The sequence below is a fragment of the Argiope bruennichi genome, chromosome 7 (assembly GCF_947563725.1).
Source record: "Argiope bruennichi chromosome 7, qqArgBrue1.1, whole genome shotgun sequence".
NCBI classification, from domain to species: domain Eukaryota; kingdom Metazoa; phylum Arthropoda; class Arachnida; order Araneae; family Araneidae; genus Argiope; species Argiope bruennichi.
In genome coordinates this window covers 74,211,836-74,230,918 of record NC_079157.1, presented here as the reverse complement: position 1 = coordinate 74,230,918, position 19,083 = coordinate 74,211,836, and the positions used below count along the sequence as shown (strand labels likewise).

Sequence of the window (19,083 nt, the reverse complement as noted above, 5' to 3'; positions counted from 1 at the left end):
CATTTTTCTTTCAAATTCCCTTAAAAAATAGTACATTCGTTATTTTTAACAATATTTATTAAAGTGTACTTATTTTATGAGGGGAAAAAATTATCAGAAGCCCAATTAATAAAATTTCATCAGAAGGCCAATACTAAAATTTTTGAAGGAATCACTTACTTTTTCACATAATTGCAAATGATATCTATCTGTACAACAAAGATAAGTCTTCTTATAAAAAACAGGAGTTCCCAAATTGTAGGGTGCGACCCGAAACAAAAGTCATCTTTGGCTAAGCTGCGCCACATTTATGAAATTAAAATATTTGTATATATTTATAATAAAATCAAAATATGGAATGTTTACAAAATCCAAATGTCTAAAAGCGTGAAAATGTGAGTCATGAAAAAGCGCAATAATGATGCAAGGTATGCTACAGTACTAAAACGCGTGGCTAATGTTTATATACGATTATAAAAACCAATATTTTTTTAAGAAACTAAAAAGGTTAACACGCGGAATTTTGTAAAGTAACTCGTCCAAATCAGGGTGAGACTTCTGAAATTAAAAATTTGAGAAATGCTGATATAAAACAGTTGAAAAATTAATTCAAAGTACTTACATTAAATTCTACTTGTTGGGGCATTCGCACTCCCGGCCTAGGTCCACCGGGATACCTGGGTGACATGAACGGCTGAAAAGAAAAATAATTTCATTTGAATATAAATAAAAGATATTAATGAAAATGACATGATATTCAGCAATAAGCACAAACATTAAAAAAGAAATGGATACTTAGGATGGATTATGTTTATCTATTCACCATATATAAAAATAAGTCGAAAAGATTCTTTGGTTAGTTAATCTTACACGATCAATATACTTATTCAAAATGTCAGAGTTCTCGTTGGCAAAAGAGGATCAACCTCTTGATTCTTCCTTAGTTGTACTAACTATCATAATTCACCAATGAGCTATTGAAACAAAAAAAATTATTAACAAATCGCTATATGAGTTCCTATATATATCCTTACATTCTCACAATTATTATAGTATTTTTAAACGCTGAGTATCTGCTTAAAAAAATATAAAAATACAGGCATTGATGAACCGCAATCATAATATATAAAATAGTTGCCTCGTATTATAACCTGCTTAGGGCCACAAAATACTTAAAATCGCCCCTTTCAAGGGCATTTATATTCCTCTTAGCCACCTCCCCTGGTTGCTACGCCACTGCACAGCTGAGCATTCTCTTTATCCATTCGCTAATATTCCCCGTGAGTAATGATGCTCCGTCGGAGTTTGTGATAAGCATACAATTCCAGAGCACTGGATGGCTCTCTTTCTCCTCATTACCCATTCGGAAGCAGTGCTTTTAACAGTGCCCGCATGACGGTCCATTCCTGAGCACAAGGGTCGAGGACTGGGAATAGTAGTAGTTGAATAGCTAGCAAGCAACTGGTTTGATTTACTATGTTAAATGAACCTATTTATCAAGGCTCCTACCGGTTAATTACTTCGTTGTAGAGGTCATATCCCGTGTTGCTTAACTTTATTTTCGAGGATGGGTGCTTACTTTTAAAAAAAGTAACTTCAAGTTTAAATACTGAAATTGATTTTGAAATACAAGAGAAACGAAAACTTTACATAATTCAACAAATTATCAATTACGAATATTTTGCGATTCGTTAGCATGACAGGATTATTCTAAGTAAGCAACCGCCAAGATTCCCATTACGGAGTATATTATATATATTCTGAGAGCACTTAATCCTTTGGATATATCTGGCATTTCGAAACACCATGCATTTGTTTAAATTCTTTTTCCTTAATACAGTTTTACTATATACTAACTAACAGTGAACTCAAAATCATGGCGGAATATATATCACGAATATTAAATAAATTAATTCTTGCATAAAATTTACTGTTTCTACATGTCTAAAAAAATTAAATGTGCTCCAAATGCAAAAATGTTTCAAATAAATGTACCGCCAAAAAGTTAATATTAGATTATCATTTTTTTCTTTTCTTAAAATTTACATGAGTCATGCATTCGAATTGATTCAAATTAAAAGCAAGAATCATTTAATGTTAGATCATTTACCTCATATTTCTCATTAATTACCTTTTACACATTTTATATTACATTGTTAAAAATTCCAACAAAAAATTAGTACAAATTTTAAGAATGATCAGTTCTATAATTAAATAATAATCAAAACTGCGTTCGTAAATTTTTATTATTTCGTTTAAATCGATTTTAAACTTGAATCTTGAATAATCTTTTTTTATATGCGAAATACTGCAACCAAATCTCACGGATTAAAGGGAGCATAATTGAATGTTAATAAATTTATCAGAAAATCGAGATATAAAACTGATTATATAGAAAATTAAAGTAAAAATAAAAATATTTCGTCTGAAAAGTTACAGAGAGGAAAAGGGGTCCCCAAGACATGTATTGTTTAAGGTCCTTTTCATTATTTCTTTATAATGAAATAACAGATAATAAAAAAAGAAAGGAGGGGAAGAAAATCCTCTGCTTGATAATAATGCAGAAGCTGAAAAAGTAAGAAATAAGATATGTAGCATTGATTGCATTTACAGACTGGAAAAAGATCGACAAATTTAGCAAATATTTATACAATTGTTAAAATAACGAAATGATATTTTTCATCAATTTATTGCAGAGATTTATGATGGTTATTTCTTTATATTATATTCGCAAACTATACGTAAGATTATGCAACGGAAATGAGGATTCATACATTGTTTAAAGAACAGAAAATAAAAAAGGGAAAACGATTTTCTCAAAACTAACATCTCTCGCACGAACAGACAACATTCATTCGCTTTTATGGCAAAGGAAAATAAAATTTTATTAAAACTCTTTCATTTTTTTTAAACATGATTGATTGAATTTTGAATAATTGGATATCATGACAAAAGCATTCAATTTCATTTTGAGTTTAATACTCAAGATTTCTCGAAACAAAATCTTATTTGTTTTCAATTTTCTCTGGAACTTCAAGAACAAAAGGAAATATGTTTATAACGTCCAACTTTCTCTCCCCCCCTTCAAATGCGAAATTGAGTTAAACAAATAATAATGAAAGAAACTGACATCTTTCCCAGCCCTTGCAGAAAAATATATATAAAGAACAAAAGAATTTTTTTCTCCGGAAAAAATAGCGTAAATATACTTCCCAAAGGAAATGATCCAAGATAAACAAACTCCATTTTCATTCCTTGGCTCTAAACTTAGAGCATGCTCATTAATAAGCTCAACATCAAACTAGACCAAAAAGTAAAAAGTTCAGGTTCTTTTAAACCAAAAACCCATTTTAATCATATCTTTCTCCCAAGCACTGAGCGCTCAGCGAGTCCTAAAAATTCGAGGGAAACAAACGCAATCCATTTCCATCCACGAATCCAAAGGAAGTAAAAAAACTAAGACTGGCAGAAAGAAAACCGCCTTTTTAGGAATTTAATTTAGAATTCATTAGACGAAGGAAGCAGGCATCTCAACAACAGTAAAATCGGATTGTATTTAGACAGGAATAAGAAGAGAGAAAAATAAATTTAATCTAATTGAACACACTATCGCTTAAAATCCATTCAATCCTCTCGCTACATTTCTTTGCTTTTGAAGTAGTCGCGATTCAATTTCCCATTTAACATTAGGAAAGAGGGGGGGGGTCATAAAGGCGGGGGCACAATGTCCATAGGGGATATCCACAAATTTCCATGAAGTAATGCAGAATGATCTGATACTGTTTTCAGAAAGAAAAAGAAGCCCCCCCCCCTATATTCAATACTGATCAAATTGGACTCAGTCAAGTAAACATTTTCTACTCGCTTCCTCCCACTGTAGAACTATACCGTGTAAATCTTTAGATTTCCTTGTCATGGGAACTGAGTCGTTGCGAATGGCTACCCTAAGCAAAGATGGTTGAACTATGATTTTCAAGGAATAATTTATTTTACATCGTGGGGCGATTACTAAACTAGGTGAATATGAAATAAGCAGTAGTGGATATCAAATAAGGGCCATTAGGCTGAGAATTTTATTGAAATCGTATTTTCCTAAATAATAAACAATTTTATAAAAAATGCAAATTCATTCAGCTATAAAACATTAGGGTGATATTAACACTTTATCAAGTATAATTGTTCAGTTTTTTTTATATGTTTCATTATTATCATTTGATTATTAGAATTTTTATAAACACACAAAGTTTGTTTCAATAATACTGTATATAAACATGGATGCTGAGTTGTCTGAAGTCATAATAAGTAAATCAAAAAGAAATCATTTCGATAATAAATAATCCGTAAATAACAAAAATAACATTTTCGAAAAGTTAATAAAAAAAAAGATTAACCAAATATAAATCATTAACATTAAAAACTCAGAAATGTGAAACTATTTTGTCATGTTTATTAAATAAGGAGCTTGAAATATGTACGCCCGCAAGATACCTAAATCCATCACAAGAAATAAGTAAAATATAGAAAAGAGATAAGAAAGTGCCATTAGAGGAATTATTTATTATTTTCAGAAATAGATAAGATGGTCATAAAAAGAAATTTAACTTTTATAACCAAAATTTAAGGAACATATTCTCAAAATAAATCATTTCAAATTATAAAATTCATCCAAGATGTATAAATAATCACTTTTGCTTGCGTGTTGTAATTTTTATTTTATCGTACAGCATTAAGTATTTACGTATTTCAATAAGTTTGTTATAAAAATAAATTATTCAGTTCTTTGAAACAAGGCTTATTTAAATTCTGGACCAGAACCCATGTGAGGGAGACCAAACAAATTTTTGGATAACGAAAACAAATTAAATCGTGTTTATTTCAGCTTTTCTAATAATTGGAGGAGACAATAGTTTTAAAATACCGGTTAGGTTTCAAATATCTAGTTAAAATTTCTCTTACAATTGAATTCAACTAATTTTTTTTTATTGCTTCCTAGCTCCATTCTTCGTTCGAAAAAAAAATTCATGAGGGGGGGGGGGAGTAAAATTAATAACAGTTTCGTATATCACTACATATCATCGATCATCAGTTTAGTATAAAATATAATTAAGAATAAGGAAATGAAATTTAAAAATAAAATTAAAATTCTCAAGAAATACGGACAGAGCTTATGCAAAATAACGCATTCATTCGATTGTACCTAGCAACACTCAGTTACATTATCATATAATGAAAATTCATAAAGAAACTTTAATTATTAAAGATATAAAGTTAATAAATATTAAATTGCATTAATACGAAACAGATGTATTTACATTGGATTTTTTCCCCCCATCTATCTCTTCAGAGAATTTTGACAACGCTGATAGAAATTTAATTCATGCATCCTTTGCTAAATTAAATGAATTTCAATGCAAATGAAATTAAACACGATATATAAAATAAAAAATGTAGCTTGAGATTTAATCAATTCCAAATGCTCTCATAATAATAAGCAGGAATTGAATTTAGATATGTTATATTTATTAGATAAATCATTAATATATACAGGCATGGCTTACTGCTTGTACGAATATTTCGTATTAGCAGTAAAAACTTTTTTCAAAATGAAAGGCAGTCATGTTTTAATCAATTATTCAGAATTCATTATTTAGAATTAAATTAAATCAAATGTTTTTTAGAATGCATTTGTGAACAATTTGCATTTATATGGAATTTTCACATTTCATTTTTGAACATAGAAATAAATTGCTTCTTTTTAAAACTATTATAATAATAGGTATCAACGGCAATTTAGTATAAATATCCAGTATAATTCTTTCGTTTAGGGGAGGAGATAACAATTCAAATACCTCTCCGCATATAAATACAAGAGTTTTTGTATTTCCAAAATGAAAACGTCTAGTCTAACATCATCTTGTGAACTAAAACAGGTAAATCTAACATTTAGATAGGAATTTCTACTACTAAATCTTTAATTTCCAGATTGTGTTGGTCCATATTATCAATGCCACCTCCTTTCATTTAGAAAACGTTTTGTCTGCTTGATTTAAATTACAGAGCACAAAACATATAAAACTTTTACGGATTCATGGTCATTTTTTACGGTCATCTTTGTATCGAATTATACGAATGACTTCGTTAAAACTTAAAAATTTTAAAATATCATAATTTGATGCAAGTATAAAGCAAGGGCGCCACACTTATGGAATAAAATTGAAGAGTAAAAGAAATGAATATGATTTAAAAGATGATTCATCGAAATATTAAGTCCCTTATAAACGTGTGGGAGTGTTGCTCACCTTTCTATTCGAATTTCTCTCATATTTCCATAATATGAAAAGTTTCATAATTAGTTACATCGCGTAATAAAGACAGCCGAGTATACTTTTATGATCTTTTTCCTTTACTATGATATGATTATTTGATTACTATGATACACGATTTGCCATAATTTGGTGTCATGAATCATGCACTAAATTTTATTTATTTAGCTAATTTCTAATATTTGTCAAAAATGATCAAAATACGATCAGATTTTTTTTTTTTTTTTTAAACTTTTTCGTTACTAAGAGAAAATATTGTAATAGTCAAAAAATTCAAACTCCAGGATTCAGACCTCACCGAGTAAAAAAATAATTCTGGAATTATGTCTCTTTGTTCGTGAATATGATAAAGCAAAAAAGCCTTGATCTAAACGGACGGAATTTAGTATATGTATTTATATAAGTTTGTAGGTTTCTGTCATATTTGGAATGAAATCTATTCAGAGGAAATCTGTCTGGTTATGCGAATATAAGGTAGCAAAAAATTAAAAACGAAGAGAATTAAATGGATAAAAGTTATAGATTCAGCATCTCAAGTCTAAACATGTGTATCAAATTTGCAACCAAATCCGTCAAGTGACTGATTAGTCAGTATATGCTTTCACAAGCATGTAAATGTGATGGACTCAAAAATGGAAAGACTTAAATACATACAATTTAGCATGTGGTTTTGCAACTACAATTGTAGTTCTGTGTCATATTTAGTTTTAATCAGTTGGGGAGAAAAATAAATGCTGGTCCGAAATACATAATCGGTGTTTTGGCTCTTGTGTATTGCAAAAACTCCATAAAAGATCACGTTACTAAGCTCGTTATTACCCGCATGTTATTTGCAAACAAATACATTTATTAGAGAGTATGCGAGAAAGGGTCGAGGATTCAGATTCAGGGGGTTCAACATTTTTCAAAATGTGGGGAGAAGGGGGTGAATTGTTTGAAAATTTCAATAATTTCTTCTTCATATGCTTTGTATGCGAGAAAGCAAATGAAGAATTTTAAAAAATAAAAGGAGCACCGCGAGGTAAAGAAATTAATATTCAACCAAAACGTTTCAGCCAATTACAGTGGCCAAACAACACTAGTTGAAAAATTTTAAGCATACATGATAAAACACTAATAATCACTACCACTACTATCAACATTATGAAAAGATAAAATTTAAAAAAACTCATAACAAGGCGTCAGTTGCTGTTACAGCTGAAAAGGAAGAGCTCTTTTAGCAAATTACCGTCTACCTCACCCTAAATAAGCCTTGCATAAACAGAACTAGAAACATTTACACCATGAAAAACGCGGTATGGAAAGACAGAGGGAAGTAAAAAAAAAGGATGCGCGCGGGTTAATATAACTTTTCACGCAAGATGCTCACCTAGTTCATTAACGAAAAAGCCGGTGAAAAATATATGCCATTTTGGTTTAAAAATAACCTTTGCCGATAAGTCTCGCTGCCTCATTAAAGACTGCAATTCGTGGCCACGACATGAAGAAGGCATTCCAAAAACATGCTTACGGGAGCACTTTCCTGGCCATTTTTTTACGGCTGTAAACCTCCGCACCGTGTGACAGATAACTGATGTTACGTGCCCAACACACAAGAACGAACTGAATACAGAATTGCAGGAATGGTTAATGGAGCACCGCCACTTCAACAGAAAAAGAGAACACAGAGATAGAATCAAAACAAGCATTTCAAAACACCGAACACGCTGAAATGTTATTGCAAAAACAGCACAGGCACTGAAAGAAGCGGCTGCGTTTTTTGTTGGTGTGTGAATGTAGTTTAAAGAACTCTCCAAAGACAATAAACTTTTGTGAGAACAAGTCAGATCTGTTGAAGATGATTCTTATCTGAAATATCTTTAAAGAACTTGAGATAATGTAAAGATATATTTATTTTCTTCCCTCCCTCCTCCTCTTCTGCCCGATGTAAAAATGGCACGTAGAGAATTTACTAAGAAAACACCGTTTAGAAACTGCATTTCTGTTCTTTCAATAATTTTAAGTATTTTTAACAGCTACAAGAAAAAAAATAACAGTAATGATTTTTAAACAAATAATTTTTAAGAATGGTCCACTTTTATGAAAAGATATATAAACTTTGTGATGCAAAAAATAAGGAATTATAACTTTCGAAAGAATATGAACACTAACCAATATACAACTTTTTTGCCACATTTTTCCCATATAGATAATTTAATATGGCCCTATTTAACAGAGAATAGTTTAAAAGAAGAGGAGACAAATCAATAAACCCTCAGTTAAAAAATGTCTTAAGAAAAGAAATAGCGATCTACTTAGTTAATAACTATTTAATGTAAGCCAAAATAATGATAAAAAACATAGATAAAATAATGTTAACTTTCAGCTGGAGAGTTTATCTTCACTTATAAATAGGTGGGTGTGGGTGTGTTCTGCAGTCCAGATCGTTTGACCCACAGCTACCAAGCTTGACTCGTATATACTTTGAAGAGGGGGGATGTGCTTCTCGAAGCAACTTTCTTTTCAAATTTTAATTACAAATAAATACTATTTTGGCCTTTTTCTGCGCTAACATAAAAATATTACAGTCCAAAATTATTTTCACACCATCTTAAAATTCAAAAAATTCTTTTAATGATACTGATTTTCTTGCCGTATAATATTTTTTCTATATATTATCAATTAAAAAAACATTTCAAGCATATTTGCCTACAAGAATACAAAAATACGTAAGAATTTTGAACAAATATTAAATACATCACGAACGATAACACACGTACAATAAATATAAAATATAAAAAAAAGAAGAAAAATACCAGAGTTATTGATAAAAATTTACAATCAAAGCTGCAGATATTTTTTTTCTATTGTTTTGCAGTCTGAATTACTACTGACATTAATACAAAAAATAATAAAACGAGCAAAAGTGTGAAATTCAACTTCTGTTAAAGACACAAATATCATTGCTAAAGCAAGATTTAAGGAAAGATAGGGATGTATTTACTTAATTCTGAGAAGAATCTATACAAGATTTAAATTTATATTTAAAATACTATTAGCATGAAGAAAAATGCATAATTTTATATTGTTTTAGGTTAGGTTACAATATTAAACGGTTAGTAATAGCAGAATGCATCTATTTTTACGAATTTTCAGGGCATTGACAGAAAATAAAGGAAATGCAAGTAAAATTAATCAAACGGCTTAAAGCTTCTTAAAAAGTTTTGAGTTATATATAATAAAAATTTGAAGCTCCAAAATATATTGCTAAAGAAGCTATTAACACCACATTATCTCAAAATTTTTAATTGAAAATTATAGAGACTATTAATCCCGTCGAACCAGCTGGTCGGCAGAGGTGACTAGAAATAAAGAAGGTACCCTGACGACCGTATGCACAGCATTTATAAAAAAATTAAAATTTTTTAATATATTTATATACCAAAAAAACTAAACTGAGATAGTTACATTTTTTCCTTCACGAATTTATCTTTATCACATGTTACTAGACGACTCATTTGAACGAAAAAAATAATTAGTCTCTCCATTGAATATAAAAGGAAGATTTTATTATATTAACTTATGATAGGATTGACTGATTCATTAGCTGGATTAATGCTTTGCTTTCAAACTATCCTTCGCCAGAAAAAGGAACTATGAAATAAAAAAATGATAAAAAAAAAAAGAGGGGAAGCCAAACTTTGACACTATTCATTAGACAGCAGCATAATAAAATGGGCCGATTTCTGGCTTCTGATAACCGTGCAATCATATCGTTACACAACACATAAAATAACTATTGGCACGGGAAGAAGGGGAGAAAAAAGATAAATCTCGCAGAAACCTTCAAAAAGCAGACAGTGAAAGAAAGCTTCAATGAGACCAGATTTATTGATTTCAGTTATCAATGGAGCAACATATGTTCCAGCGAATTTCCATTCCGAGTTCAATTAAGCAGTTACGGTACCCATTTCCACATGACACAAAAAGTTAATATGACGGTGTTAGAAGGGAGGGAGGAGAATCGAATAGGTAATGTCATTTTTTTACATTCCCCCCCCCCTTATGTATGGGGGGGGGTCTTTTTTCAAATGATAAAATTATTATTCACGCTACATGAAAGTAATTTCACTTGCAAATAAAAATTCCACGAATGAACAATGACACGATCGATTAACGAATAACTACAGATTAAGTCGTACTGGACAGAAATTGGGCTGAATTTACTCAAGAATAAAAAAAATAATGGAATTTTTTAACCATTTAAGCAGAATACAAAAAATCGGTTACTTGCACCAACCTCCTGCCCTCCATCCATTTTCTTCGTTCACATTCAAAGAATCATATGGCACAGAAACGAGGCCTAAGCAATATTTCCATATATTCCCTGTAATCTCTTGCTGTATCACAAGTTTTTTGTTAATCCAGATACTTGCCTTACTTCAAATTCTTCTTCTTATTATTATTATTATTATTTAAAAATAGATTCAATATATCGCCATTTTACATGCACGTTTCACTTGGAAACTTTAAAACAAGTTTAACAAAACAATATTTTCAAAAATCACTAGCAGTTAAATAATAATCTTACAAAAAAATTATTCTGACTTATTTATCTCTTTGATTTATTTTTTTTTTAAAATCTCTGTCCGGAGGGAAATAGATAACAACTAATTTCTCACTGCAAAAGCCAATAATAAACTTCAAAGATCTAAATTTTAATTTAAAAACGCACAAAGCTATAAGCAATTTACTTTTTATTCCGATCGTTTCTTTGTTCAAAACTTTTAATTCACGAGTTTTAACATTCAAGCCTTTTATCATGTTATGAGAAGAAATTGTAAGAAGTCGGGTAATCGACCTGCGATACAACAACTGTCTAACTTAAAAACACTCCTAGCAAGATATGCAGTAACTTCTTGCGTCAGACATTTAAATAAGTATCAAAACCAAGAGAAGGGTACGTCCATCTCTAGTCACCATCCATTCTAATTTCGCATTTAATTTTCCCACACGTTCTCTTCATCGCAGCAAACGACAGGAAGAACATAGTCCTTTTAATGGCCCGCTCTATTACTTCCTCTCTCCCACCAAGAGAGGCAGCGACCATCTGTCAAAACACGCCCACCGAAATGTCATTGGGAAAGATCCGGGGGCTTTTCCAACATGTGGTGGCCATCAAGCGCCCCTTGTTGCAGTAACACAAACACAAGATCTCATTATGATGTCCCATCTGCGCTTCACAGTAGAATTTTAATGGCAAATAGTAATCGGCAGGATGAGACAAAAAAAGGAAAAGAAGATCTATCTCGTCCTACGCTGATTAGAACCAACGAATCCAAGACACGTGGGAAAGTAACATGAAAAGGTTTCTTAAAGGTGGTGGAAAGATTTTATCAGCTTCAAAAAGGAGGCAGAGGGTGTAATATTAAGAACCTAATACTCGCCACTCGTTTCAATTTTTGAGTGACTATTACATTCTTCGATATCCCACCATTAGTCAAATAAGCAGGATCAAGTTGCTCATTAAAAGTGATCTAGACATGAGAAATAAAAGTCTGTTTCTTTTTCTGTACGGGAAAAGGATTGGGCAGAAGATGAGATGGTCACCAGGTTATTTTGATCAGCGAATTTTTGCTAAGGCTGTTTAATGGAAGTCCGACATTAGATTCACTTCTGACTAATTCACTAAAGAAAAATTACACTTTTCATTTTAAAATTTCTTTCGTAAAGTTTAAAGAGCATAACTTCATTCTGAGAATATATAAAATTGTATCGTTCTCGCTAGTTTTAAATCATAGTAAGCAAGAGGAAGTCACCCAAAGTGATATTTTACTACTTAAAAATATCTCATCAATGAGAACACATTTAGAATATATTTAGATCTGCTGTAGGACAAGATTTCAAATTACATATCTTACACCTTGAATTTCAAATAAAATATTAAAATTAAGGTGAACCATTTTTGACGCATTGCAATGAATAATTCTAGTCATGCCAATGGTGAGCAAGAGGTACAATTCAAAAAATGAAATCTTACAAAAGAAATAATATACATCTAAACTCTGAAGGTCAAAACTGATTAATGTACACAAATAAATAAAATAGTGAGACATCACAACTGAACAAAACTAGAGGAGTAACTAACGCAAAAATATAGAAACACCAGTCTTCCTTACTGCTGTCATAAATTTTGAAAGAAACGCATCGCTAGTCTTTAGTTTTTGGTCGATAAACGCAGCAAATCTCTCTCAAGATGTCCCTGACAAGGTCTCTATTCCCGACGGTGTCAGCATGGCCATTTAACTGTCAACGCTAGTCTCGTGGGTGATGGACAACACATGAGGCGCACACCCACGTTTTTCCCTTTTCATCCACCCCCACGGGCAACGTCCCTCCTGACCAACGACCTTCTTATGAGGATGGATGGCTTGTTTTCCGTCTCCTCACCTTGCTGTCAACAATCTTATGCGAGATAAAGTTAAAAACCACATGTTATTTCCAAAAATGTTGCTAAAATCTGATTTTCACTCTTAGGGAGAAAGTAAAAACCTTAATATTTAGCAGAGGAAGCAGGAATGAAAAGGACCAACTTTGTTATTTATGCTCAGAACAGGTTTTAGTTCAGAAGACCTTTAAGGCATATTTAGTGGCACTGATCTTGAATCCAGATAATGCTTCTGCAGAATAATAAACAATGCAATAGCATAAACAGGTGAATTAGTTTAAAAGGAAAATTATACTGATGCTGAATCATTAATTCGGCGATAAAAAAAAATATGACAGTAGATATTAGTGAACAATAATAAACCAACAGATGTATACTATAACGAAGGAATTTTTTTTTTCGATGCAGATTATTTTTTTCTTTACCGTACACATTGAGACTTTTTGTTCTTTGTCATTGTTATGATATAAAGTTGGCATTAAAAATTATACGTCAAAATTATCTATTTAATTAGTTGATTTTTAACTGGTATGAATCTCTTTGGAGCTAGATAATCTTTTAAAGAAACGTTATATCTATTTAAACCACAACTAATTGAGTCCAATTACCTACACGCTGCATAATACGAAATAATACCTATATAGAAATAGGGTGCAAAGTTTCCTGATGTGGAAATCTGTTTCATAAGTCATTTTTATTATTGTTTAGTTATATTTATAAAAGACTATTTCACGTTACAACATAGTTTCCTCATAATAGTAACATAAATAAATGAGATAATTTTTATAAAAGCCACACTATTTCCTTCCTTACAGTAGCAAAAAGAGCCACGAAAAGTTGAACTATCTATTCAAAAATACTAGATGCTCACAAAAGTACCGACAAAGAAAAGAATTACAAAATGAGAACACATAAATTCATTAGAAGCCAACGCCAGGCGTGTTTCTTTGCCTTGGCATCCTGCGACGTACCATTTACCGGGTCATTAGCAAAATCCCAACCGAAGCATAAAAAATTGCTCTCATAAGCAAACCACGAAATGAGGAGCGCTTTGTCAGTGAGCCACTCTTACTACTACAGAATTCCCGACTGCTGAAGAATGCCCGATTCCAATCTGATGAGGCTTTGTTCACTTGCCAAATGAGACCGAACAATTGCTGCTGTCTGGTCAGGAGATGGAAAAGAAACTTTCACTTTATTACACTTTTTCTGCTTATGTTGGCCATTATTAAATGACTTTTTTTTTTTTTTTTTTTTTTTTGCCGTTGTTCTAAAGTTAAAATCTTCGAAAATCAGAATATTTTTTTTTTTTTTATGTATATCCCAAATTAAATGTCCTGGAATATTTTTTCACTGACGGTTTCATTTTCAGTGAACAAAAAATTATGAATATTTATTTCCGAACAGAAAATTCTTTGTAATGCCCTTAGGTTGGAAAGAAATAATAAAAAGATGCATTAGTAGCTATCATCAAACGGAAATTAAAATTATTATGATCATTTAACAAATTTCAAAAGAATTATGATTTTTTAAAAATTATTTCCACAAACTAACTTTGAAGAATATGAAATACAGACCAGTGAGAGTTTTCAAGATTCAATATTTTTCCAAGCAACTTCATTAGAAATCGTCATAAATAACGTTAGAGATCTCAAATTACAAAATAGATTAAAGAAAATAAAAGAGAAAATCAAATTAAAACTATGTAGTTATCAAGTTATGCTATCTATAATGCAGCATTTTCATTAAGTTCCATACATTTTCTGCGATTTAGATCAACAAGATCAATTTATTTTATGCTTGAAGTGATCGAAAATTTCCAGCAGCGTTTAAGTTATTTTAATAGCATAATGAGGTTCCATTGCCTTGCTACCAACGCTTTAATTGAAAAGAATGAGAATGCATACTTACATGATCTGGTAAAATTATATATGGACGCGTGATACCGGTTAATAGTTCACGTTGTTGGGTTAATTCTTCTCGTACGTTAAGAAGAGCACAAATCGTTAAATAATCGTGAGGACATTTTGACAACTTGTTGATATTTTTTTTTAATAACAAAAACTGAACTAAACCGAGATGAAGCATTTAACAAAAATGCACAGAAAAATATTTATATCTTAAAAAAAAAAAAAAAAAAAAAAAAAACTCCATTTTCTTTAATAGCAGACAAAATTTCTGGGTAAACTAATTCTGTCCAGTTTCAAATTCAACTAATATAATTTGCAGAATAATAAGCTCAGAAAACAGCCATTTATTACTGCAAATCCCTTAATAGGAATAAATAGCTTAAATCATCCATTCTACATCAGAGTAAGTAGATATGTCATTTGTTGAAATAAACAACATCCGTTTGAAAAATATTTAATTAACTTATGTCATAGATAAAAAAAAATAAGAAAACTGTTTCAATGAATAAAAATTATTAAATATTAATTCATAAACGAATTTCATCCAAACAATTTGCATTTTCTTCTTTACTGCATAAATGTATAGTCATAATATATGTAAAAAAAATAGAATAATGAAACTCATTTATTCGTAAGATAATTAAGCAAATAAATTACATTAAAAACTATGTATTTTTCTAAAGACTGAATTGAATAGAAAGAATAAGAAAAATGGCTAGACAGTCGAGATCACATTTTTCATTTCCACGATAATTTCAATAATTGATAAAATAAACATCATTTATTTAAATTAAATTCCGTTTTTTTTTTTTTAACTTGGCTTATTACGAAAAAAAAAAAAGAAAAACATACGAAGACAATCACAAATTTAATATTTCAAAACGAAGATACATTATAATTAACAAAATTGAATGGTTTGCATTTTAAAAAAATAGGGAAAATTTTGAATTAAAGAAGTTAATTTGAATTTTTGAAGCAGCATGAAAGAAAAGAAAGACGTTTTATTTAGATTTCTTGAAAATAACAATTAATGTCATTCGATTTATCAAACAACAATAACAGAATTTATAAAAGAAAAAACAAACATTTTTTTCCCTTTCTTTTCTTTTACCCGAATGTGTATCAAATAACAATAATAGTATTTATAAAAGAAAGAAGAAAGAAAAAAAAACTTTTTTTTTTATTTACCCGAATGTGAATTAATTTTACTACATAATTTTAGGATGACTAATTCGGGAGATTGTAACTGGAAGTGTCACAGGCTAATAATAACAATATTTGGTTATATGCTGATAAACAAATATTGAAATTTTCATTAATGAAGAGTTAAATAAACAAGACGAGAGAATCATCCGTTTGAAAGATATTTACCATACAAGAAAAGCCAAAATTATAGTTAAGACTTCATGCAAAAAGGCTAAGAAACAAATCCCACCAATTGTTGAAACGATGCAATAAAAATTAAGGACACAGATTTCACTGAGTTTTACTTGCCGGATCTTCATTTGAACTTGGAACAGTTGGACTAGCAAATTTCCTCTGAATGGATTTCTTTGAAAATCTGATACTTGTTTTCCCTTATCTTAGAATCGTAAAAAGGGAAAACAACTGCGCATCTAGATAAATAGTAAATTTAACAGATGTTTTAAATTCTAGCCTTAAATTTCTTAATTAAATTTCATAGAAAACAGACAGTTACTTTTCCTTTTTACTTTCTCGTTACTAAAGGAAAATCATTAGTACATTAGTATGTTTAGTATATAACAAATAAGATTTATTTATTGGTAGATTTCTATCAAATTTTCAAAGAAATCCATTCGGGGGAAATCTGCATGTCCAACTGTTCAAGTTCAAGAGAACTCGATAATTACAAAATGTAAAAAATTACAAAGATAAAACTTGGTACATAGGTTACGATCTAAAATGCAGATTCGTATCATTTCGAATTCAATGTAGATTCTTAACTGTTTACCTGTATTTTCGCAGGCATGTAAATACAGTAACTCATAAGCGCAGTGATTTAAATCAATGATGTGATATAGTGTAGGTGAAATGAGAAAAAGTTCTGTGGAAACCACTACCGTTGTTCCTTTCTAACATAAGGCAGTTATACAATAAGGGTTCATGTAGATTAAACAGTGTAATTCAAATAGCATTATGAAATAACTAATTATTTTGAAGTAAAAAATATAAAAATAAAATAATATACAATAAATAATTAGCATGGAATAAGCTCGTTCATCTAAGAAATAAACAGAATAAATTGAGAAACTAGCAACTGAACAAACATTGACAGTCAAGCCTCGTAGCAAAACAAAAAGCGGTTGCCAAAATGAAGTAGCAGATCACAATCGAACAACCTTAATCATCTTAACAAACGATGATGTTCAGTTCTCCATCCATGCAGTTTGAAAACGCCAACGGTTGACTTGAAAAGAGAAGGTCCAAAGGTGAAGAACAATTTTTCACAAATTCCGGACACCGAACACGGAAGATATAAATGGACTTTTTACATGCCTATTCAAAAAAAGGTCACGAAGTACGTCACGTATATTTTTCTCTTCTTTATGACAACATCCGCCGTGCATCATTAATAATCAGATTTCTCGGCTTCTAGAAAAATGAAGAAGAAATAAAGAAAGCCTTCAAAACCAGAAATGCGTGGCATGGTTTGAGGTTCCCACCAGTGTTATCTAAGCCACTGAAGTATAAATGTGGTGTAAAGCAGATGTTAAAGTATACATGCTACTGCCCCCCCTCCCTACATATAGCTTGCATCCTGTGATCTTATAGAGCACAGAAAATTCCAGAAATATTTCAAAAGAAAGAGGGGATATGAGGCGGTGAAAATGAAAAATGTTGACAGAAATCGTAAGAGGAGGGGAGAGAAGGAGGGGTTTAAAAACCACATTGGGTTATATATTTCTCTCAGGAAGTAACACAGAAAAAAAAAATGGTGGGTATAGTAACATTACCGGCATTTCATTTACAAAAGCTATTACAGTAGTTTTGCAAGGAATTTTGTGGGTAAAAGAATTCTGCAAATGAACGAGGAATGGGTGACGTTTTTAGGCTCTCGGGATAAAACAGAAAAGCTCGAAATAGTCCGTCGCAGTAAGAATGGGGAACGATATAATATAACATGCAACTGTTAAAAAGAGACATTTCGGAATATCTGAACTTCCACATGTAGGTGTCAGAAATGCTTTCTAGGACAATGATAAAATACAATGGCTTAAAATACTTTGAAAATACTTATTTTACACAAACGTATCACAATTTCTTAAAATATTTATTTCACTTAAGCGTATCAGTTAAAGAATAGATGGAATTTGTTTTGAAGTTGTATAAATGTTCAATTTTTATGGCCTTATTCTATAAGAAATATTTCATATTAAATAAAAGTAACATTCTGTATCCCGCATATTCTAAATAATGAGTCTGAACTTCTTCACTGGATTTCCTCAAGGGACAACTTCAAACTTCCTAAACTGTGAAACACGCAAGAAATTTTGGGCCTTCTCTGAATTTTTCTTTTTATTTGAAAAAAAAAAAAAAAAAAAAGTTCAAATATTATCTGAAATAAAAGCATTTCATTCAAATTTGATCTATAACTATTATTTCAAATTAGATCTTTCTTTTTGTGAGCAATTGATGTTTCGTTTTTCTATTTGCAATCACAAAAAATTTTCTCGTTCGAAAAAAAAAAAAAAAATTACACGACACCTTGTTCAAAAAGTAGAATTTTATTCTGCTAGCGGAATACTGGAATGCAATAGGATGCGAAAATTACACGCTACACCCTCCACAAATAAAAATTGTAATTTGTATAAAAATTTATTTTTAAAAAATGAAATAAATAACTGTCTTTTTCTCGGGCATTTTCTCCGAGACAATATACTACTGATGAGACGGGAAGGTAAATTGCATTGAATTTTGAAAAACAACAAAAATAATTTGTAAAAAAAATGATATAGAGAATTCTATACATTTCTTTTAAAAACACACACAAATGATTTCCATTATGAAATGCCCTCTCAACTCTACTACACACAAATATCCACTTCAACTTTCCTTCCCACCAGATATCCATCCATCCTAAACGGACAACCAATGCGAAAACAAACAAGAAAGGGGAGAGACTCCTTGAGACTTAAAAAAATAAATATATAAATAAAAGAAATCTCCCTCTGCATTTTCTGGAGAGTGGGGGGGGGGATAAAATCGGTCTCGAAATAAAATCGTAATCCTTTCCTCAGCACGCCGAGCTCAGTAATAAACTGGAGGCTTAATATCAACAACGACGTCGTTTAAAAGCGATGAGGGTATGGAGCAAAGTAAAGTAAAAGTAATCGAGCTTGTTTATTCTTTCCTTTTTTCTTTTTTTCTCTGTTAGTAGTAGATTTATTATTTTCGCCGCTGCCCGCACATAAGCCTTCTCTTT

The 19,083-nt window shown here is 30.8% G+C and overlaps 1 protein-coding gene across 3 annotated transcripts in view; it reads right to left on the bottom strand.

Moving 5' to 3' along the window:
- Positions 1 to 19,083, bottom strand: part of LOC129976742 (single-stranded DNA-binding protein 3-like) — a 297,319-nt gene that overhangs the window by 81,847 nt on the left and 196,389 nt on the right. For all 3 annotated transcript variants that reach the window (XM_056090468.1, XM_056090469.1, XM_056090471.1), the window contains one exon: positions 602 to 673. In XM_056090468.1, the coding sequence (XP_055946443.1) occupies positions 602 to 673 (72 nt within the window). The remainder of the gene's footprint in view (positions 1 to 601; positions 674 to 19,083) is intronic.